This window comes from Prionailurus bengalensis, chromosome B2 (assembly GCF_016509475.1).
Source record: "Prionailurus bengalensis isolate Pbe53 chromosome B2, Fcat_Pben_1.1_paternal_pri, whole genome shotgun sequence".
Taxonomy (NCBI): Eukaryota; Metazoa; Chordata; class Mammalia; order Carnivora; family Felidae; genus Prionailurus; species Prionailurus bengalensis.
Window position 1 is genome coordinate 761,099 of NC_057349.1, and position 23,924 is coordinate 785,022.

The following is a 23,924-nucleotide window of genomic DNA, read 5'->3' on the forward strand; positions in this document are numbered from 1 at the left end:
CAAACATAATATCCTAAAGGAATAAATAGTATTGAGATTTCAGACACTTGGGGAGGTATAAAGGGACTATTATGGGCAACTTTATTTCAAAACCCAACAAACACTTTGTAAGAGTCTATTTATTCATATACCGCAATGGTGAGATTTTCTGCTTTCTTCAGTTCCTCTATGATCTCTGCTTCTATTCTGAGATTCAAGTTTTCTAGTGAGTTATTTCCCAAACTGTGCTATATGTTATTTTCTCTCAAAAAGAAGCCAATAAAATTAGAACAAAAATACTTGAGAAGTGTTAAACATGGCGACTATGTACTTTGGAGTTATCACACATTTAATATGTTAACTTTCTTTCCGAACTCCAAGAATAATATATGGCTTTCCTCAATTTGTTTAAATATGGATTATTTTTTTTAATTTTCATTAAAAAAAGTTTTAATGTTTATTTATTTTTGAGAGATAGGGAGAGACAGAACATGAACAAGGAAGGGGCAGAGAGGGAGACACAGAATCCAAAGCAGGCTGCAGGCTCCAGGCTCCGAGCTGTCAGCGCAGAGCCTGATGCAGGGCTCCAACTCACAAACTGTGAGATCATGACCTGAGCCAAAGTCAGATGCCCAACTGACAGACCCACCCAGGCACCACTGGATTAATTTTTATAAACTGGGTGCAATTCAGATCTACAGGAGCCATTCCAGAAGATAATTTGAGAAGTATTTCCTTAAGTAGCAGCTACTAACCACGTCTGCTATTATACATTTTTTAGTACATGACACATTTTACATGAGTCTATAATACAGGTTTTAATCATGGGTAATGAGGCTGTAGATAATACTTTTCATTCATTCATTCATTCATTAAAAAAGCATTTATTCAGAGCCTATTCTTTAGCTCCTATTGCACTGACTCCTTAGGTTACCAAGTGAGATAAAAAGACCTTATGGTTTTTTGTTTGTTTGTTTTGAGATAGTAGTCATCCAAAGTAATGCAAAGTTTCAAGTGGCCAGTACTATGAAAGAGGTTCACATAGTGAAATCAGATATATAGATATATATATATATATATATATATATATATATATTTTTTTTTTTTACCAGACACATGGTCACGGCAGGAAATCATCCTGCCTCCAGAAAGAGTGTATTTCCTTGTTTCCAACAACAGCAGAATCATAGTGTCCTTCCATTCAAGAGTGTATTTCCTTGTTTCCAACAACAGCAGGATCATAGTGTCCTTCCATTCATGTCTACAGAGAAAAGTTTGTGGCAATGCATAGAAAAGGAATTAAACATTAATGATTGATTAATTAGTGATTGTAATCATTTTATATCTCATATTAGAGGCTTGTACAATATGAGTCAGTGGGTTTTGTTCTTGCCATTTGGAAGGGAATAGTGGAAACATACAAATGCACCAGGATGTGCAGATGTATGAACACCTTGCATAAAAGTACTTAGTTGTTAGAAATAAATTTACCTCAAATATAATTTAAAAGATGAGAGTTTGTAAGGGTAGGGAGTAAAGTAGTATGAAAAATGACAGGTTATAATGAATTAATATTACTGACAAAATCAACAGAATTCCCCTCCCACATCATCATATATCTTTCTGCTTCATCACTTCTCAGAATTGATGATGTGGTAGACAATTTATTTTCCATTCTTCCCACATTATCTTCCACCACCCCCATGTTCTTTCTTAACATCTAATACTTTATTCATAAATAATTGAACTAGTTCATCCTTTCAGTACACCAAATACACCTAATATTCTCATGCTAGGAAAATTATCTCCCCAGTGAAGTTTACACGACTCTCAACACCAGGAGGCTGCATAGAAGTCTCTCAGATTCGAGTTCATAAGGTTTCCCTTTGTACACGTGGAAATAGTTACTTCAGTCAAATATCTGTGGGCGCCTGGATGGCTTAGTAGGTTAAGCAGCTAACTCTTGATTTCAAGATGGGTCAAGATCTCACAGTCTTGAGATTGAGCCCTACATCAGGCTCTGTGCTGAGCGTGGAACCTGCTTGGGATTCTCTCTCTCTCTCTCTCTGTCCTTCCCTGCTGTGCTCTCTCCCTCAAAATACATAAATAAACATTAAAAAAGACTCAAAAGGAAGGAATCCCATGGAGACATGTAGTAAAGTAAGAGTCAAATATTATGTTTTCAATTATGTTATTTATAAAGGATCAGACAGTGAATGTGTGATTGAAGATTGAGTTATATGGTATGAGATATTATCCTATCTGGTCTTGCCAGTAATTCATTAGGGATTTGATTGGCTCTGTTGGAGGCAATTTAAATCGGTACAACCACTATGGATGACAGTATGGAGATTCCTAAAAAAATTAAAATAGAGAGGTGACTGGGTGACTCGGTGAAGCATCTGACTTCAGCTCAGGTCATGATCTCATGGTCCTGGAGTTTGAGCCCTGCTTAGGGCTCTGTGCTGACAACTTGGAGCCTGCATCCTGCTTCAGATTCTATGTCTCCCTCTCTCTCTGACCCTTCCCTCTCATTTTCTGTGTGTCTCTCTCTCTCAAAAATAAGCATCTAAATATTAAAAAAAAAAAAGAAATATAAATACCATATAACCCAGTAATTCCACGTCTGGGTATTTACCCAAGAAACAAACAAACAAAAAAAAAACTAATTCAAAAGATATATGCTTTCCTATGTTTATTCCAGAATTATTAACAATAGCCAAGACATGGAAGTAACTCAAGTATCCAACGTAGATGAATGGATAAAGAATATATATACACACACACAGACACAATGGGATGGTACTCAGCCATAAAAAAGAAAAAAAACCTTGCCATTTGCAACATCATGTGTGAAAATTAGAGTATTATCCTAAGTGAAATAAGTCAGGAATAAAAAGACAAATACCATATGATTTTGCTTATATGTGGAATCTAAAAAAATAAAAAGCGAGCAAGCAACAACAACAAAAAACAGAAATAGACTCATAAATACAGAGAACAAACTGTTGCCAGAAGGGTTGGGGTAGGGAGATGGACAAATTAGGTGAAGGAGATTAAGAGACACAAACTTCTTGTTATAAAATAGTCACAAGGATGAAAAGTACAGCATAGGGAATATTGTTAATAATATTGTAATAATGTTCTAGGGTGAAAGATGGTGTCTGCATTTACCATGGTGAGCATTTGATAACATATATGATTGTTGAATCACTATGTTGTATACCTGAAACTAATACAACATTCTATATCAATTATACTTCAATAAAAATAGTTAATTAGCAAATAATACTTATCATATCCCATAATAGTAAGAAGGATAACTGTGGTTTATATTACTTGCATTATTTTTATAAAATTACACATAAATGGTTGATGTTGAATGAGTCAGTTAGTGAACATTTATTCATTGCATACTTTTCAGATTCCTAAGGTAGAATCCCTAGATGGACTAAGAGGATTTAAACAGGGACTTGGTCTCATGCAAATTGAAGGCAAATGGGAATTAGGGTTCACATTGCAAAATGAGGGCCAACAAACAATTGAGAAGTAATTTAGAGAAGGGGCTCTTTGGAGTCCTACATGGAGAGTGTGGAGTATAAAATGGTGGTGCTTATTCTCTTCCCTGATGGCTCAATGGGAGGAGAAGTCTCCTTATTGCCCTTTTCATGTCCTTGTTCCTCAAAGTATAAATAAAAGGGTTAAGCATAGGAGTCAGCAGACTGTAGAACAGGGCCATGAGTTTGTTCTTGTCCTGGGAGTTAGTACCAAAAGGTTGCACATAAATGCACATTACTGGCCCATAGAAGAGACAGACAACAATAACATGAGAGCCACAGGTGTTGAAGGTCTTCTTCTTTCCTGTTGATGAACGAATTCTGAGCACCGTAGCTACAATGAACCCATAGGAGACAAGAATAAGAGACAAAGGAATCAAGGTAAATAATGTCACCACGACAGAGAGCATAGTTACATTGAAAGTGGTGTCAACACAGGACATCTTGATCATCACTGGAATCTCACACAGGAAGTCATCCACCTTGTTATTACCACAAAGTGGCAGTTGGACAGTGAGGGATGCCTGAAGCAAGGAGTTAGTCAAACCACTTATCCATGCCACAGACACTAGGGACACACAGAGTCTCTGATGCATGATAGCTGGGTACCTCAAGGGCTTGCAGATGGCTATGTACCGATCCAAAGACATGACCGCCAAGATGATGCATTCTGTGGCTCCCAGGAAGTGAAACACATAGAACTGGGCCACACAGCCTCCATAGCTGATGGACTTATCTGGGCCCCAGAGGTTCACCAGCAGCTGAGGGATGGTGGTTGTGGTAAAACACAGGTCCAGAAAGGAGAGGTTGGAAAGGAAGAAGTACATAGGGCTGTCAAGATGAGGATCCACCTTGGACACAACAATAATGGAGATGTTTCCCACTAGTGTGCAGATGTAAGCCACAAGCACCATTATGAAGAGTGGCATTTCCAACCAGGGATGGTCAGAGAAACCCAATAGGATGAAGAACTTTGGAATGCTTGCATTGCCCGGATTCATGACTGCCATTTCTCTTGTTGGTGGATTTAAGTCAAAGTGAGGACACGTATTTCAGTATGGGGTTTCCTGAGGGTCAGTTTATTCATTTGGATAGAGTGAATTATGCAGAGATTTTCTCTGTGGTGTAACTCCAGTGAAGTCGTTTGATACTTGTAATCATGAAAAAATATAAGTCTCAATACCAAACATTATTATTTTGTAGCGTGTCTAAAAGAAAGGGCAACAAATCTTTGTGTTTGCCTAAGAAATGCAATGGAGCAAATTTTATTATAAAAGTGATTAGGGAAGGGGAAAGTCACTATTGCTCTTATATCAGAGAAAAGAATAAAACAGAGGAGTGGTTCTCAGGAACCAGCCATGCTGACTTACCACATGGCTTCTTTTCTTTCATCCACTATCTGCTGGCCTTAGACCACTCTGCTTGAATTCATGATGTGATCTAGGGAAGTTCAGGACGTTCCGAGCTCCAACAGAATCAGTCTGAATGCATAGAAACAAGATACATCGCTGTTCCTTGGGCCTATGCCCCAAATCCTAAACTGACTATTGCAGCACAAACCTTTTGTCCCAACAGGAAACATGCAGCTTAAAGAAAATGGTTCCTTGCCACAGGTTCAGTACTCGAAGAATGAGACCAATAGTAATTGATACCACTGCATGGTGATATGAGACATTCAAGGCATCAGTGCTTAAAAGTACAATGTAATGTGGGTTCATGCTTGTCACACCAGGAGTTGAAATCCATCACAAATTTGGCAGTTCGATGCTTCTTTGTGTATTTACTGTATTTGTTTCCATTACATGTGTGAGTGTATGTGTGGATGTGTGATGTGGGTTATGATATAAAACGTGTATCTTTGCTATTGGCCATGGTAAGAAGTTTGAAAAACACTGTCGTAGTAGAAAAGAGGATGTGAAATCAGAGAACCTGGATCCTCTCGACTGGGATAGTTAACACATTGGCCTTTTCTGCATTGCTTACCAGCTGTGTTGTGAGGATTAATTAACCCAGTATCTGTGACTACACTGAGTGTAATACTTAATGTTGTGGTAGTTACTTTTAGGAAGTGTAGTGCCTAGTGAGTCCATATTGATTCATTAGTCCTCGTTCTGGTTGCATACAAATATTAGCAGTGTATTTACCCCACCAGATAGATGCCTCGCAAAGATTGCTTTTTCTTCAATTCCCTGAATCACTCCTACCATGTGGCTTGAATCCAGGGTTCATTTTACTAAGATTTTATGCAAATACACATATATTTTAATTCATAGAAATGCCCACTAATGCAAACAGTGTCCCTATGTCATTCTTCATTAAAGGAGACATGTTTTAATGATTTAAATTACAATATTGCATTATTAAGGGTTTCAATTTATTTACACATTGTTAGTACAGAACTTAGCAGAGAGAGGTCACAACTCACATGGAATTACAAAAAGATAAAATCATGAAGCTGAGTAGATCACTCCCACCACATACAACACCTACCTTACATTATTGCAGGTATTTGATGTTTATGCTCCGTGTTCTTGCAAATCCAACTTGATCTTTTCTTTCCAACAGGACTAAATGTTAATTGGAGATAAGGATTGAATAGTCTGTGTTCAGTGGCTTCACATCATATCCTAACTCCCTAATATAATTTGTGTATTTGATTTGAAAAATCCCAAATATGTTTACATGTGGAAACCAATTTTCCTGTAAAATAACATTTGTTCAGGAATGATTATCTCTCTTTATATAAAGTGGTGGGACATTTTCTTCATACAGATAACGAACCTCAGTGGACATCTCTTGGCAAGAAACACTGTACAAATTCCCTAGTGGGAATACTACTTTCTAATTTACTTCTTGCCATAAAAATGGAAGGAAAAATTTTGGCATTTTCCTTGTTGTGGAAAATGGACTCAGGACTAAAAGAATCCAAGAAAACTCATCTACCTTGTCCCTTGTCAAGATAGAATTTTCTTTTTTTTTACACTTTCCTCAGGCTATTGTTTCTTCAGATTCTTTCTCTAGTAAAAGTAGGAATATTTCTAGTTCTATACAGGGAAAAAAGCAGTGGTCACCTTCCAATTTGATTTTTAAGAAACCAAAGGGCTTTTGTCTCCATATATTTCTTCCAAAATAGCCTAGCACAGTATAGACTTTTTACCTCACCTAACATGGACTACATAAAAAATAGTCCCTCGTTTGGGTTAAATAATAAATCATTATGGCAAGAAAAAGTTAAAATATTCTCTTATTTATTCAGTCAAAAAATATTTGTTGAGTGCCCATTGTGTTAGTCACTTTTGTCGATGCTTCAAAACATAACAATGATCAATAACAGATAAAAATTCGCTTTAATGAAACTTATATTGTAATAGGGGAATAACATATTTGTGCCTATTGTCAGTGTCTCAGTGGATTTGGCTTCAGAATAATTGAAACACTCATGCCGTAATTTACAGTGCTGAAAACTCATGGGTGGAAAAATTTAAGTTTTGCAAGATTGTTTTTTATTTTAACTAACACTGACACAATGTTACACTAGTTTCAGGTGTACATCATACTGAGTCAGCATCTCTATACATTAATCTATGTTTACAACAAATGTAGTCATCATGTGTCACCACAAAATGCTATTACAATGTCATTGACTATATTCCTTGTGCTGTACCTTTTATCCTTGTGACTTTCATAATTGGAAACCTGCACCTCCAATGCCCCTTCATCCACGTTTCCCATCCCCTAACCCCCTCCCTTCTGACAACCAATAGTCTGTTCTCTGTATTTATGGGTCTGATGTTTGTTTATTCTTTTTTTTTCAGATTGAACATATAAGTGAAATCATATTGTATTTGTCTTTTTCAGTCTCATTTATTTCACTTAGTATAACACACTTTGTGTTCACCCATGTTGTCACAGAAGACAAGATATCATCCTTTTTCATGACTGATTAGTAAATTATTGTATATACATACGATATCTTCCTTGTACATTTGTCTGGACGCTTAAGCTGCTTCCATATCTTGGCTATTGTATATAATGCTGCAATATACATAAGGTGCACATGTCTTTTGGAATTAATGTTTTCATTTTCTTAGGTAAATATCCAGGAATGGAATTATTGGATCATATGGTATTCCTATTTTTAATAGTTCAAGGAAACTCTATACTGTTTTCCACAGTGGCTGCACCAATTTACATTCCCACCAATAGTGCAGGAGGGTTCCTTTTCCTCTATATCCTTGCCAACATTTATTTCTTGTCTTTTCATTTTAGCCATTGTGACAGTTGTAAAGTGATGTCTCGTTGTGCTTTTGATTTGCATTTCCTTGATCAGTGATTTTGAACATCTTTACATGTGCCTGTTGGCCATCTGTACATCTTTCTGTGAAAAATGTGTATTCACACTGGCTGCTTATCTTGCACACACCAAGCCCCACACTGCTGTGCTGTGGTGGGACTTCTCTTCTCAGTTACACTTACCTCAGTCCAAGTGCAGTGAGACCCTTGCCCAGAAGACCAGAACAAACCCTGCCCACATAATGTCTGCTGACCAAAAGTTCTATAGGGCCCAGTCCTGGTTGAGTCGGTGACAGGTCTCATTTCACAAGCATACCATAGTATACATCGTCTGAGCTCAAGGGGAGAGTAGCAGTGGGGACAATGGACCAGGTGAGGATTACCTCAGGGGGGGACATTATCCCCTTCTGAATGCCTGGCCTTCAATGTTTTCTCTATTCGTTCCCATACTTCAAGATTATAAGTTCCTTGTTCTGGTAACCAAGGGTAATTTTGTTGGACAGCCAGCAATAATTTAAGGAGAGCCTTATAATTTAGAGTTGTCTCTGCTGTCTCTCCTAGTGACTGAAGAATTAAAATATAGCACTCTTGTTCAAGGGCTAGGGAGTTTCCCATGATAAATCTCTCAAAAAGTTTCACAGCAGCGAATCCTTATATAGTCTTGCTTTATCCCTTACCTCGTCAGGTAGAGACTGTACCCAGTGTGTTTTTTTCTTTTATTTTTTCTTGGAGCTCCTTAATTGTTCCGCTATGTCCTGCAGTCCTTGTGTCGCGCTGCCTCCTGGCCACGTCGGCTCCTTGTCCACGTTGGCCTGGGTCCCTTGCCTTCTGTCATGTGGGGGTCACCATCTGTTGTAAACTCTGGGTGTAGAGTTCTTCCTTGTCTAGTAAGAAAGCAGGATGCAGTATTAAATGTGAGAGATGATTAATGTCCAGGAAAAGATAAGAGCCCTGAATAAGGGTCCTTGCCCCGTTTTTATTAGGATCAGAAGGCTTGCAAACATGGTGATGGATGTGCACAAAGAGACAACGAAACTGTTAACATTAACTCATGAATGTGAGGGAAAGGGGGTCTTGAAGATATTCAGGGTTAGGGGTTTGGGTTAATACAAAACAAAATCCTGGTGCCTGGCGGCTGGGCAGAGGGTTCTTTACAGGAAGACAGGAGGCTCCACCTCTGTTTATCTTAGCTAGCCTAGGGGATAAGACTGAGCAAGTAACCTCTGGTTTAACAAGGCACCTTTTCTTTTGCTAATCAGCTCCACCATGGCAGTATCACTCACAGGGCAGCGGTCTGTAGCCCTATTTACCTGTTTACCTAATTTGATCCTTCCTTTTTGTGAAAGCTGCTTTCTGCTATAGTACTAAATTGGGGGGCACTTTTCTCCTGAATACCTAATCTTGCTTACCTCATATATCTTTGTATTGGGGGCCTTTGCCCTCCCCCCCACTTTATTCTAGGGGACTTAGCCCCCCTTCTCTATCCTCATACACCTAATCTTGTTTAACCAAACTTGGGTGTGAGCATCCTATGGCTTTGTGATTCTTTATGCCTTATTAGCCCATCAGTGCAGGCTCAGGGAATACCTAAACTTATTTTCCACAGACACATAGTATGATCTCAATCTTTTTGTACTTGTTGAGGGCTGATCCATGACCCAATATGTGATCTGCTCTGGAAAATGTTTCATGTGCACTTGGAAAGAATTTGGTTCTCCTGCTTTAGGATTAAATGTTTTTAAAAAAAATTTTTAATATTTATTTTTGTGAGAGTGCAGGTGGAGGAAGGGCAGCAAGAGGGGGACAGAGGATCCAAAGCAGACTCTGTGCTGACAGGCTGACAGCAGTGAGTCTGATGTGGTGCTCAAACTCATGAATTGCAAGATCATGACCTGAGCCAAAGTTGGACACTCAACCAAATGAACCATCCAGGTGCCCTAGGATGAAATGTTCTGAACATATCTGTTATCTCCATCTGGACCATAGTGTCATTCCAACCAATTATTTCCTTGTTGATTTTTGGCTTAGATTATCTGTTTATTGATATAAGTGGGGTGTTCAAGTCCCCTTCTATTGTATTATTATCAATGAGTTCCTTCATGCTTATTATTAATTGTGTTATATATTTGGGTGCTTCTATGTGGATGGCATAAATATTTACAATTGTTAGATCTTGTTGGATAGTCCATTTTATTATGCTATAGTGTTCCTCTTCACTTTTTACATTCTTTGGTTTAAAATATAGTTTGTCTGATATAGCTATTGCTATTGCTTTCTTTTGACTTCCATGTGCATGATGAATGTTTCTCCATCACCTCACTTTCAATCTGCAGGAGTCTTTAGGCCTAAAATGAGCCTCTTGTTGGCACCATTGATGGGTCTCATTTTTTTTTTATCCATTCTGACACTGAATGTATTTTGATTGGAGTATTTAGCCCATTTATAGTCACAGCAATTATTGGTAAATATGAATTTACTGCCATTTTATTACCTGTTTTTTTTTTCATTGTTTCTGGAGAGTTTCTCTGTCCTTTTGTGTCTTTATCACTTTTGGTCTTTCCACTGAAAGTGTGCTCTTTAATATTTCTTTCAGGCTGGTTTAGTGGTCATAAAATCTTTTAGTTTTTGTTATGGGAAAATCTTTTTCTCCCCTTCCTTTCCGAATGATAGATTTGCTGGAGAGTATTCCTGGCAGCATATTTTTTCCATTCAGCATGTTTAGCATATCAGGCCAACTCTTTCTGGCTTAACAAGTTTTTGAGGACAGACCTGAAGCCAGCCTTTATGGGTCTTCCCTTGTAAGTTAGGAACTTTGTCTTGTTGCTTTTAGGGCTTTGTCTTTATTGCTATATTTTGCAAATTTAATTACAATATGTGTTGGTGTTGGCCTTTTTATGTTGTTTTTGATGGGAGTTCTCTGTGCTTCCTGGATTTGGATATGGGTTTCATTCCCCAGATTAGGGAAGTTTTCAGCTATTATTTCCTCATATAAATTTCCTGTCTCCTTTTCTCTCTTTTCTTATTCTGGGACTCCTGTAATACAAATGTATTAAGTCTATTCTCATATAGAGAATATTCTCATCTCATGCCACATAATTATTTTTTCTTTTCTTCATTTTCTTTATTTTCCATTATTTTGTCTTCTAGATCACTTATTTGTTCCATTGCTTCTTACATCCTTGTGTTGGTTGCAACAAATCTGTTTAAAATCTCACTTATTGAAGTTTTTATTTCTGACTGCTTTTTTTTTAATCTCTTTTATATCTGCAGTAAAGGACTCCCTGAAGTCTTCCATTCCTTTCTCAATCCCAGAGAGTATCCTTATGATAACTGATTTAAATTTTCCATCAGGAATATTACTTGTATCTTTTCACTAGGATCTCTATGACTTTATCTTGTTCTTTCATTTGTGATGAAATGCTCTATGATGGCATTTTGCCTAGATTTCTGTCTTTTTCTCTGTGTTAGGAAAGCCTGTTATATTTCTTGCTCCTGAGAGTAATGACCCTATGAAGAACAGGTTGTATAATGTCCTGGGGCTTTAGGATGTGTCTCCAGTATGTGTTGTGTGCAGTCTGCTCTTGTGTTCTGGCTGCTCCATCTTTAATGTCAGTTATTTTCAGAGGCTCTCCTCTGGGCCTCTGATGGCCCTGTGGGGCCTCCTGTGGGCCAGTTTCTGATCCATGGCCTGAACGTGGTAAGCTTTAGCTAGTGTACTATGGTCTGCTTGTGAAATGAGACCTGTCACCAACTCAACCAGGACTGGGCCCTGCAGAACTCTTGGTCAGCAGACATTATGTGGGCAGGGTTTGTTGTGGTCTTCTGGGCGAGGGTCTCACTGCACTTGAACTGAGCCAAGTGTGACTGAGAAGAGCAGTCCCACCAGAGTGCAGCAGTATGGAGCTTGGTGTATGCAAGATAAGTAGGGATGACTCTAAATTATAAGGCTCTCCTTAAATTATTGCTGAGTATCCAGTAAAATTGCCCTTTGTTCCCAGAAAAAGGAACTTATGATCTTGACATGTGGGAACGAGTAAGGAAAACATTAAAGGCCAAGCATTTTGAAGAGGCTAATGTCCCCCCTAAGGTAATCCTCACTTGGTCCATCATCCACACTGCCCTTCTCCCCCTTGAGCTTGGACAATGTATATGAAGACATAGAGTTATCTAAAAATGAGGACAAACCTTGGTCCCCCTATAATCAGGCTGTGCCTCTGGTGCCTTAACAGCCAAAATATACTCCCCCTCCCCCAAAAGGATGGGATGATATTGAGCCTCTAAAAACCTCACTGACCAACTCTGATAAGTCCTCACCCCAGTGCAAAAGTACATTAAGGAAGCCCTTAAAGCTGGTAAATTCCAGCTGTTTACTGTTGTCAGGCAAAATGGGCAATATTTCCATGAAGGCCTGCCCTTCCCAGTAGTAAAAGAATTGCAAAAATCAGTTCATCTGTAGGTCCATCACAACCCTTTTACAACTGGCATTTTAGAAAATATTTGTGGTACTTATTTCATGTGTGTCTGGGACTGGGGCTCTCTATGGACATCATTCTGACCCCAGCCCAGTATGCTGTCCGTACCCAAGAGTTTCATGATATTTGTGTGGCTCACACTATGCAGATCTCGGCCACTGCTTCCAGTGACTTTTGAACAACTGTCTGGCACAGGGCAGTATTCCCAACCAAGGCAGCAAGCCCAGCTTCCAATCATTGTTAGTAAAACAATGCACTAAAACAATGCACTAAAATAGTGCGGTGCATTTTACACAGGCCATCCCTACTATAGGGGACTCTCTCTTTCTCACTGTTTATCCCTATATACTCTGGTCACTCTAACTATATATGAGGGCTTCTCCCTCATTCATTTCCTGGATTAAGAACTATGATGATTAGAGCCACTTTTCCCTGGCTAGTTTACCTCGGATGGAAATTTTAAGGAATATTCCCAAGAAGCTGCTGAAACTCCTTTTGTTATGGGGAACTTCCCTGTCTTCTCTGGCCTGATATAGACTGCCTAATTCCACTAGTGGAAAACCAAACCAAACCAAAAGAAAACAAAAATCAGTATCTGCTCATCTATCTGAGCTGATAGGCTTTCGGACCACGTGAACTGTTTTCTCTGCCCTCCATGCCTTTGTCTGACTTCAGGCCTCTTGGCTCCACCTCACTTTTTCTGCCTTTCTTCCAACCTCCTCCTGTTTCTTCACCACCTGGGGTGCGGCCTGCAAATGTGGCTCTTCAATGCCTCAGCAGCAGCTTCTCTTCCCCATGCTGTCAAAAAGGAAAAGACATCCCCTTAGACTTTAGACTTCCTCACTGATTCCACAGGAAAATATTAACAATGATAAACTTTTAAGTGAACACAGATGAAATACTATTAAGATAGGCATGTCTTTTAAATTATAAAACTTTATTCTGCTAAAATTTACTGAAGGTCAAAGAAACTCATGTATTCTCTGTTCCAATCTGTTAGCAAAAGGGTTTGCATCATAGTTTTCATGGGTAAATGTTAAGATAGTTTGCATCATAGTTTTCATGGGTAAATGTTAAGATAGTTTTCAGGGTCTTTGGTAACCTAAAACTTTAACGTTTTGCTTAAATGATAAATTGAATTAAGTTCTTCGGACATTTAGGCCTCTTCCAAATCAAATGGAATGCTGAAGCATTGCTTACTTAACATAGATTTATGCTCTGACTTCTTATGGCAAAAAAAAAAAAACTAAGAATATTTAAATCCACTAAAAAACATGCTTTATGCTTAATGGATTCATAAGTCTACCACCTAAAAAATATTCTGATGTAACAGAAAATTCACAATTGGTCACTACTTAGTTTTTACTTGAGACTAACATTTCTAAGAGTTAAAATTCTGATAAATGTAGTTTAAATTGATAAAAATAAGAAAAGTATGTAGGAAAGTAGGAGATATGAAAGAAAGATACAATAAATGGAAATATATTTATTTTTCATTGAACAAAAAGTAATTTTGTCCTAAATGAGACTGGTTATTTGGAGAGAAATGGCTTGGGACAAAATCTAAGTGCAAAGAAAAGTTGTAGAAGGTTTGTGAAGGAAAATCTTTAAAAAGAAATTTTATGTGTGCTCAGGATGGACTAAGGTTAAAATAAATGGGTTTTAAGAGTACATGGGGTTAAGATTAAAATTCCTCCTCCTTTGGTTCAAAGGCTAGGAAAATGACAGCAATACCCTTAGTACTGGTCTCCAAATCCTCCATGTTCGTGTTGTTTTTCTTTAGCGGAGGAATGGATGCCTCTGCCGTTTGAGGGAGGAATGATATATAAAGAGCTTTTACTAAGATACACGGGAGCCATTTTACTAAACTTAGCCCATTATATGCCAAAAATGGATATTCACTAGGCTGAAACATATGTATGTGGACAGTGTTGAGAAAGGCAGGGGAATGGACCTTGAATTTGGCCCCCTCCCTCAATGGCCAGTGATCAATATGTAAGCTACTGCTGAGCCAAAATAAAATTAGTGCATCCTACAACAACCACAGAAAAAATACATTTTTGTTAATAGTAATAAATAACTATGTAAGTATATATGATTTTAACAAAAGGGTACAACAACAGGACAACACACCCCTTTTTGGTTGTTTTAGTTAAGCCTTGGTTGGAATTACCCATTCCTTCATAACCCACAAGGGCAAAAAATTGTAAAATGAGCATATATTATGCTCAAAAACATGTTAAAAAACAAAAAGCAGAATATACCCCTGGTTGTTAGCATCACAACCTCAGGTCCTTCTTGATCATGCTGGGATTACTCTTTTTATTTATTTTTTATTTTATTTTTATTTTTAATTTTTTAATGTTCATTTATTTTTGAGACAGAGGGACACAGAGCGCAAGTGGGGAAGGGGCAGAGAGAGAGGGAGACACAGAATCTGAAACAGGCTCCAGGCTCTGAGTTGTCAGCACAGAGCCCAATGCGGGGCTTGAACCCACGAATCCTGAGATCATGACCTGAGCTGAAGTTGGATGCTTAACCGACTGAGCCAACTAGGTGCCCCTTTTATTTTTTATTTTATTTTATTGTTTTTGGCAATGACTTTTCAGATTTATTTATTTTTCAATATAATTTATTGTCAAGTTGGTTTCTATACAACACCCAGTCCTCATCCCAACAAGTGCCCTTCTCCATGCCCATCACAACTTTCCCCTCTCACTCACCCCCCATCAACTCTCAGTTTGTTCTCAGTCCTTAAGAGTCTCTTATGGTTGCCTCTCTACCTCTCTATAACTTTTTTTCCCCTTCCCCTCCCCCATGATCTTCTGTTAAGTTTCTCAGGATCTACACATGAGTGAAAATATATGGTATCTGTCTTTCTCTGCCTGGCTTATTTCACTTAGCATAATACCCTCCAGTTCTAGCCACATTGCTGCAAATGGCCAGATTTCATTCTTTCTCACTGCCAAGTAGTACTCCATTGTATATCTAAACCACATCTTCTTTATACATTTGTCAGATGATGACATTTAGGCTCTTTCCATAATTTGGCTATTGTTGGAAGTGCTGCTATAAACATTGGGGTACAAGTGCCCCTATGCATCAGCACTCCTGTATCCCTTGGGTAAATTCCTAGCAGTGCTATTGCTGGGTCATAGGGTAGATCTATTGTTAATTTTTGGAGGAACCTCCACACTGTTTTCCAGAGCAGCTGCACCAGTTTGCATTCCCACCAGCAATGCAAGAAGGTTCCCATTTCTCCACATCCTCGCCAGCATATAGTCTCCTGATTTGTTCATTTTAGCCATTCTGACTGGTGTGAGGTGGTATCTGAGTGTGGTTTTGATTTGTATTTCTCTGATGAGGAATGACGTTGAGCATCTTTTCATGTGCTTGTTGTCCATCTGGATGTCTTCTTTAGAACAGTATCTGTTCATGTCTTCTCATTTCTTCACTGGATTGTTTTTCGGGTATGGAGTTTGGTGAGTTCTTTGTAGATTTTCTTTTTTTTTTTTTTCTTTTACTGTTTCTTTTTCTTTTTTTTTTTTAATCCATGAAGGCAACATATTATTCCACATACTTAGGTCTTTAATTTCTCTAACATTTCAAGTCTTCTGTGTTCTTTTTTTTTTTATTTTTATGAAGTTTATTGTCAAATTGGTTTCCATACAACACCCAGTGCTCATCCCAACAGGTACTCTCCTCAATGTCCCTCTCCCACCCCCCCAAAACCCTCAGTTTATTCTCAGGTTTTAAGAGTCTCTTATGTTTTGGCTCCCTCCCTCTCTAACCTTTTTTTTTTCCCTTCCCCTCCCCCATGGTCTTCTGTTAAGTTTCTCAGGATCCAGATAGGAGTGAAAACATATGATATCTGTCTTTCTCTGTATGATGTATTTCACTTAGCATAACACTCTCCAGTTCCATCCACGTTGCTACAAAGGCCATATTTCATTCTTTCTCATTGCCATGTAGTATTCCATTGTATATATAAACCGCAACTTCTTTTTTTTTTTTAATGAAATTTATTGACTAATTGGTTTCCATACAACACCCAGTGCTCATCCCAAAAGGTGCCCTCCTCAATACCCATCACCCACCCTCTCCTCCCTCCCACCCCCCATCAACCCTCAGTTTGTTCTCAGTGTTTAACAGTCTCTTATGCTTTGGCTCTCTCCCATTCTAACCTCTTTTTTTTTTTTCCTTCCCCTCCCCCATGGGTTCCTGTTAAGTTTCTCAGGATCCACATAAGAGTGAAACCATATGGTATCTGTCTTTCTCTGTATGGCTTATTTCACTTAGCATCACACTCTCCAGTTCCATCCACGTTGCTACAAAAGGCCATATTTCATTTTTTCTCATTGCCACGTAATATTCCATTGTGTATATAAACCACAATTTCTTTATCCATTCATCAGTTGATGGACATTTAGGCTCTTTCCATAATTTGGCTATTGTTGAGAGTGCTGTTGTGAACATTGGGGTACAAGTGCCCCTATGCATCAGTACTCCTGTATCCCTTGGATAAATTCCTAGCAGTGCTATTGCTGGGTCATAGGGTAGGTCTATTTTTAATTTTCTGAGGAACCTCCACACTGCTTTCCAGAGTGGCTGCACCAATTTGCATTCCCACCAACAGTGCAAGAGGGTTCCCATTTCTCCACATCCTCTCCAGCATCTATAGTCTCCTGATTTGTTCATTTTGGCCACTCTGACTGGCGTGAGGTGATACCTGAGTGTGGTTTTGATTTGTATTTCCCTGATAAGGAGCGACGCTGAACATCTTTTCATGTGCCTGTTGGTCATCCAGATGTCTTCTTTAGAGAAGTGTCTATTCATGTTTTCTGCCCATTTCTTCACTGGGTTATTTGTTTTTTGGGTGTGGAGTTTGGTGAGCTCTTTATAGATTTTGGATACTAGCCCTTTGTCCGATATGTCATTTGCGAATATCTTTTCCCATTCCGTTGGTTGCCTTTTAGTTTTGTTGGTTGTTTCCTTTGCTGTGCAGAAGCTTTTTATCTTCATAAGGTCCCAGTAATTCACTTTTGCTTTTAATTCCCTTGCCTTTGGGGATGTGTCGAGTAAGAGATTGCTACAGCTGAGGTCAGAGAGGTCTTTTCCTGCTTTCTCCTCTAAGGTTTTGATGGTTTCCTGTCTCACATTTAGGTCCTTTATCCATTTTGAGTTTATTTTTGTGAATGGTGTGAGTTATATATATAAACCACAACTTCTTTATCCATTCATCAGTTGATGGACATTTAGGCTCTTTCCATAATCTGGTTATTGTTGAAAGTGCTGCTATAAACATTGGGGTACAAATGCCCCTATGCATCAGTACTCCTCTAACCCTTGGGTAAATTCCTAGCAGTGCTGGGTCATAGGGTAGATCTATTGTTAATTTTTTGAGGAACCTCCACACTGTTTCCTAGAGCAGCTGCACCAGTTTGCATTCCAACCACCAATGCAAGAGGGTTCCCATTTCTCCACATCCTCACCAGCATCTATTGTCTCCTGATTTGTTCATTTTAGCCACTCTGGTGTGAGGTGGTATCTGAATGTGATTTTGATTTGTATTTCCCTGATGAGGAGCGATATTGAACATCTTTTCATGTGACTGCTGGCCATCTGGAAGTCTTCTTTAGAGAAGTATCTATTCATGTTTTCTGCCCATTTCTTCATTGGATTATTTGTTTTTCAGGTGTGGAGTTTGATGAGTTCTTTATAGATTTTGGATACTAGCCTTTGTCTGACATGTCATTTGTGAATATCTTTTCCCATTCCGTTGGTTGTCTTTTAGTTTTGTTGATTGTTTCCTTTGAAGTGCAGAAACTTTTTATCTTGATGAGGTCCCAATAGTTCATTTTTGCTTTTAATTCCCTGGCCTTTGGAGAAGTGTTGGGTAAGAGATTGGTGTGCTGAGGTCAAAGAGGTTTTTTCCTGCATTCTCCTCTAGGGTTTTGATGGTTTCCTGTCTCACATTCAGGTCCTTCATCCATTTTGAGTTTGTTTTTGTGTATGGTGTAAGAAAGTGGTACATTTTCATTCTTCTGCATGCTGCTGTCCAGTTTTCCCACCACCATTTGTTAAAAAGACTGTCTTTTTTTCCATTAGATATTCTTTCCTGCTTTGTCAAGGATTAGTTGGCCATACTTTTTTGGGTCCAGTTCTGGAGTCTCTATTCTATTCCATTGGTCTATGTGTCTGTTTTTGTGCCAATACCATGCTGTCTTGATGATTACAGCTTTGTAGTAGAGGCTAAGGTCTGGGATTGTGATGCCTCCCACTTTCGATTTTTTATTCAATATTACTTTGGCTCTTTGGGGTCTTCTGTGGTTCCATACAAATTTTAGGATTTTTTTTTCTAGCTTTGAGAAATGCTGGTGCAATTTTGATTGGGATTGCATTGAATGTGTAGATAGCTTTGGGTAGTATTGACATTTTAACAATATTTATTCTTTCAGTCCATGAACATGGAATGTTTTTCCATTTCTTTCTATTTTCTTCAATTTCCTTCATAAGCTTTCTATAGTTTTTAGCATACAAATCTTTTACATGTTTGGTTAGGTTATACCTAGGTATTTTATGTTTCTTGGTGCAATTGTGAATAGGATCAGTTTATTTCTCTTCCTGTTGCTTCATTATTGGTGTGTAAAAATGCAACCGATTTCTGTACATTAATTTTGTACACTGCGACTTTGATGAATTCATATATCAGTTCTAGCAGCCTTTTGGTAGAGTCTTTCAGGTTTTCCATATAGAATATCATGACATCTGCAAAAAATAAAAGATTGACTTCATCTTTGCCAACTTTGATGCCTTTTACTTCATTTTTTGTCTGATTGCTGATGCTAGGACTTCCAACACTATGTTAAACAACAGCAGTGAGACTGGACATCCCTGTCATGTTCCTGATCTCAGGGGGAAATCTCTCAGTTTTTCCCCTTTGAGGATGATATTAGCTGTGGGCTTTTCATAAATGGCTTTTATGATGTTTAAGTATGTTCCTTCTATCCCGACTTTCTCAAGGGTTTTTATTAAAAAAGAATGCTGAATTTGTCAAATGCATTTTCTGCATCGATTGACAGGATCATATGGTTCTTTTCTTTTATTAATGTGATGCATCACATTGATTGATTTGCGAATATTGAACCAGTCCTGCATCCCAGGAATGAATCCCACTTGATCATGGTAAATAATTCTTTTTATATGCTGTTGAATTTGATTTGCTAGTATCTTGTTGAGAATTTTTGCATCCATATTCATCAGTGATATTGGCCTGTAGTTCTCTTTTTTTGCTTGGTCTATGTCTGGTTTAGGATCAAAGTAATGCTGGCTTCGTAGAATGAGTCCAGAAGTTTTCCTTCCCTTTCTATTTTTTGGAACAGCTTGAGAAGGATAGATATTACCTCTGCTTTAAATGTCTAGAATTCCCCAGGGAAGCCATCTGGTCTAGGACTCTTATTTGTTTGGATATTTTTGATGACTGATTCAATTTTTCACTAATATCGGTCTCTTCAAATTTTCTATTTCTTCCTTGGTATTATGTGGGTCTTTAGAAAGTTGTCCATTTCTTCCAGGTTGTCCAGTTTGTTGGCATATAATTTTTCATAGTATTTCCTGATATTTGCTTGTATTTCTGAGGGATTGATTGTAATAAATCCATTTTCATTTGTGATTTCATCTATTTGGATCCTCTCTCTTTTCTTTTTGAGAATCCTAGCTAGAGGTTTATCAATTTTGTTTATGTTTTCAAAACACCAACTCTTGGATATTGATCTGTTATATTGTTGTTTTTTATTTTATTTTATATTGTTTGTTTATGCTCTGATCTTTATTATTTCTCTTCTGCTGGGTTTGGGGTGTCTTTGCTGTTCTGCTTCTAGTTCCTTCAGGTGTGCTCTTAGATTTTGTGCTTGGGATTTTTCTTGTTTCTTGAGATAGCCCTGGATTGAAATATATTTTCCTCTTAGCACTGCCTTTGCTGCATCCCAAAGGGTTTAGATTGTTATACTTTCATTTTCATTTGTTTCCTTATATCTTTTAATTTCTTCTCTAATTGCCTGGTTGACCCATTCGTTCTTTAGTAGAATGTTCTTTAGCCTCCATGCTTTTGGAGGTTTTCTAGACTTTTTCCTGTGGTTGATTTCAAGTTTCATAGCATTGTGATCTGAAAGTGTGCATGGTATGATCTCAATTCTTTTATATTTATTGAGGGATGTTTTGTGACCTAGTACGTGATGTATCTTGGAGAATGTTCCATGTGCACTGGAAAAGAAAATATATTCTGCTGCTTTGGGATGCAGAGTTCTAATATATTCATCAAGTCCATCTGGTCCAATGTGTCATTCATAGCCATTGTTTCTTTACTGTTTTATATATTTGGGGGCTCCCATATTTGGTGTAGAGACATTTACAATTGTTAGCTCTTCATGATGGATAGACCCTGTAATTACCATATAATGCCCTTCATCATCTCTTGTTACAGCCTTTGATTTAAAGTCTAGTTTGTCTGATATAAGTATGGCCACCTCAGGTTTCTTTTGACTTCCAGTAGCATGATAGATAGTTCTCCATCCCCTCACTTTCAATCTGAAGTTGTCCTCAGGTCTAAAATGAGTCTCTTGTAGACAGCAAATAGAAGGGCCTTTTCTTTTTTTTTAATCCATTCTGATACCCTATGTCTTTTGGTTGGGGCATTGAGTCCATTTATATTTAGTGTTATTGAGAGATATGGGTTTAGAATCATTGTGATGTCTGTAGGTTTCATGCTTGTAGTGATGTCTCTGATACTGTGTGGCCCTTGCAACATTTCACTTACAGAGTCCCCTTTAGGATCTCTTGTAGGGCTGGTTTAGTGGTGATGAATTCCTTCATTTTTTGTTTGGGAAAACCTTTATGTCTCCTTGTATTCTGAATGACAGCCTTTTGGATAAAGGACTCTGGGCTGCATATTTTTTCTTTTCATCACATTGAAGATTTCCTGCCATTCCTTTCTGGCCTGCCAAGTTTCAGTAGATAGGTCTTCTACAACCCTTATGTGTCTATCTTTATATGTTAAGGCTCATTTATCCCTAGCTGCTTTCAGAATTCTCTATCCTTGTGTTTTTCCAGGTTCACTATTATATGTCATGCAGAAGATTGCTTCAAGTTACATTTGAAGGGAATTCTCTGTGCTTCCTGGATTTCAATGTCTGTTTCCTTCCCCAGATCAGGGAAGTTCTCCACTATAACTTGTTCAAGTACACCTTCAGCCCTTTTCTATCTCTTCTTCTTCTTCTGGAATTCCTATGATACGGATATTGTTCTGTTTGATTGCATCACTTAGTTCTCTGATACTCCCCTCTTGACACTCTTTTTTTTTTAAATCTTTTTCTCAGCTTTGTCTTTTTCCATAATTTTATCTTCTAATTCACCTATTCTCCCCTGCTGCCTCTTCAATCCACGCTGTCGCCATCTCCATTTTTTTTCTTTTTTTTTTTTTCATCTCCATTTTATTTTGCACTTCATTTATAGCATTTTTAAATTCATCATGACTGTTTTTTAGTTCCTTGATCTCTGCAGCAACAGATTCTCTCCTGTCCTCTATGCTTTTCTCAAGCCAAGCGATTAATCTTATGACTATTATTTTAAATTCTTGTTCAGTTGTATTGCTTATATCTGTTTTGTTCAATTCTTTAGCTGTCACTTCCTTCTGGGATTTCTTTGAGGGTAGTTCTTCCACTTCATCATTTTGGCTAGTTTTCTGTCCCTTATGAGTTTTAAAAGCTTGTTATTAGCTCTGCACCTGCAAGCACTGCTATGTTAAAGGGGTATCATACACTGTCCAGGGTTTGGCCCTTTAGGAGGTGTTTGGTGGACAGTGTTACTTGCTTGTTGTTGTGACTTTTGTTATTTTATTTCTCTACTCGTAGTGATGTTTTGGACCCTCCACGAGGTGTGCTTTGATTTGTTCCTTGAAGTAGCCCTGGAAAGGGAAACAGACCAATAGGAAACAAAGACTCACAAAACAAACAAAAACTATCCAGAAGCAAAAAACCAGCTACAAGTAAAGAACAGGGTGGAGGCAGTGCTGACTGAAGAGCATGTACAAAGAGAGTAATGACAGGAGTGGGGACCTAGAGAAAATAAATAAACATTGACCAGGCAGAGAGATTTCTTTTAGTAAAGAATTAATCCAGAGAGAGAAAAGGAAAATAAAGAAGGAGGCAGGGGAAAAAAAATGAAGACAAAGTTACCCAGGGAAACTATATGGCTTGATTATTCCAGAGAGAGAGAAAGTATAGAAGGAGGTGTAGAACATCTAGCAAGAGAAGGGATTAAATATGTCTGCTAAAACAAACCATCAACCAGAGTAATCAGCCTAGAGGAGTTAAGAGATAAGAAGGGAGGATATATTTAAATAACAAGAATTTTTCTGGAATTAATCCAGGCTGTGCAGCATCACTGGTCTGGATGATGGAACCATCTGGTTCCACAGCATCCAATTAGCTCCAGCAGATACCCGGTGTGGAGCGGCATGGTTTGGTGTAGGCTGGTGATGCCTCCACTATGAGCCCCAGACCAAACCAATCCCTGAGGCCCTGCCTTGGTGGTGGAAGGGGGGGAAATGGCAATCCCCCAGTCTCTTCTCCATGGACCCAGCAGACTCCTTTGGAGTCATCCTCACTGTGCTGTGGATGCAGACGAGGTGGTCCTTCTTGCTCCACTGACTCCCCTGACTCTGCCCTTGTCTAGGATTCAAAGTCCTGCTCTGTGCTCTCTGGCATTGGGGAAGCCCCTCTCAGTGTGGCCCAATATGTGGTACTGGATGGCTTTGTCTGTGCTGCCACATTTCAGGGAGTACCGCCTTCTGTGGACTGTGCTGACCTCGTCACCTAGCCCTGGGGGTGGTGGATGCAGGCAGGCTTTGTCCTGTACCACTGTATTCCAGGGAGGGAGCCACTTTCTCCTACTGTGCCCTCGCCCCAACCACTGAGCCCCGGGGTGGCAGACATAGGCAGGCCTCATCCTATTGTGCAACACTCCCAGGAGGGGATCGCTTTCTCCTGTGGACTGCTCCCCACCTCCCCAGGTGCACAAACAGGGCAGCTGGCCCCAGTCTGAAGAAAGCCCCGCAGTTAGAGATAGGATCCCTCTCAGTCCCAGTCTGAGGTTTATCTCTTGTCAAGATATAGTCCTACACTTCTCCAGCCACTCTTTCTCTTCTCTTTGTCTCTCCATAGAAGGGGATGCCTCCCTTCTGTGCCTACACAGCCTGTTTTATCTCCCCCAGTTTGCAATCACTGTCCTATAGCCTGCCAAGGATGTCTTGGTGTCTCCCTTTTAGACTCGGCCTCTTTTCCTCCCAGACTCTTGGGGTTCAAAGTCCTTTGGCTTTATCACTTCTTTGTTTGAGAGACACGGGAAGTATGGATGCCCCTTCTTCTCCACCATGTTGGCCCCTGTCCTACTCTTAACTTTTTAAATATTAATCCTTAAGGACTAACTGCAGATGAGTGACATTCCTCAAAATAAGATAAACCCTCTCACCCTATGGTGCTATGCAATACCCCTAAAGAGCGGCCCATGTGAACTGGGCCCACTAAACTTCTCACCTGGGGTTGAGGATATGCTTGTATTCTTTCAG

General features: G+C 38.8%; 1 protein-coding gene across 1 annotated transcript; it reads right to left on the bottom strand.

Annotated features, from left to right (window-relative positions):
* Positions 1–3,583: 3,583 nt before the first annotated feature.
* On the bottom strand, positions 3,584–4,728 carry LOC122490569 (olfactory receptor 2B11-like). Its single transcript, XM_043593217.1, has one exon. The coding sequence runs from the start codon at positions 4,544–4,546 to the stop codon at positions 3,593–3,595; it is 954 nt and encodes a 317-aa protein (XP_043449152.1). The 5' UTR covers positions 4,547–4,728; the 3' UTR covers positions 3,584–3,592.
* Between the last annotated feature and the right edge of the window lie 19,196 nt (positions 4,729–23,924).

Excerpts from the sequence above, each read along its gene's own strand:
- LOC122490569 (XM_043593217.1), bottom strand. The coding sequence starts at position 4,546 with ATGGCAGTCATGAATCCGGGCAATGCAAGCATTCCAAAGTTCTTCATC.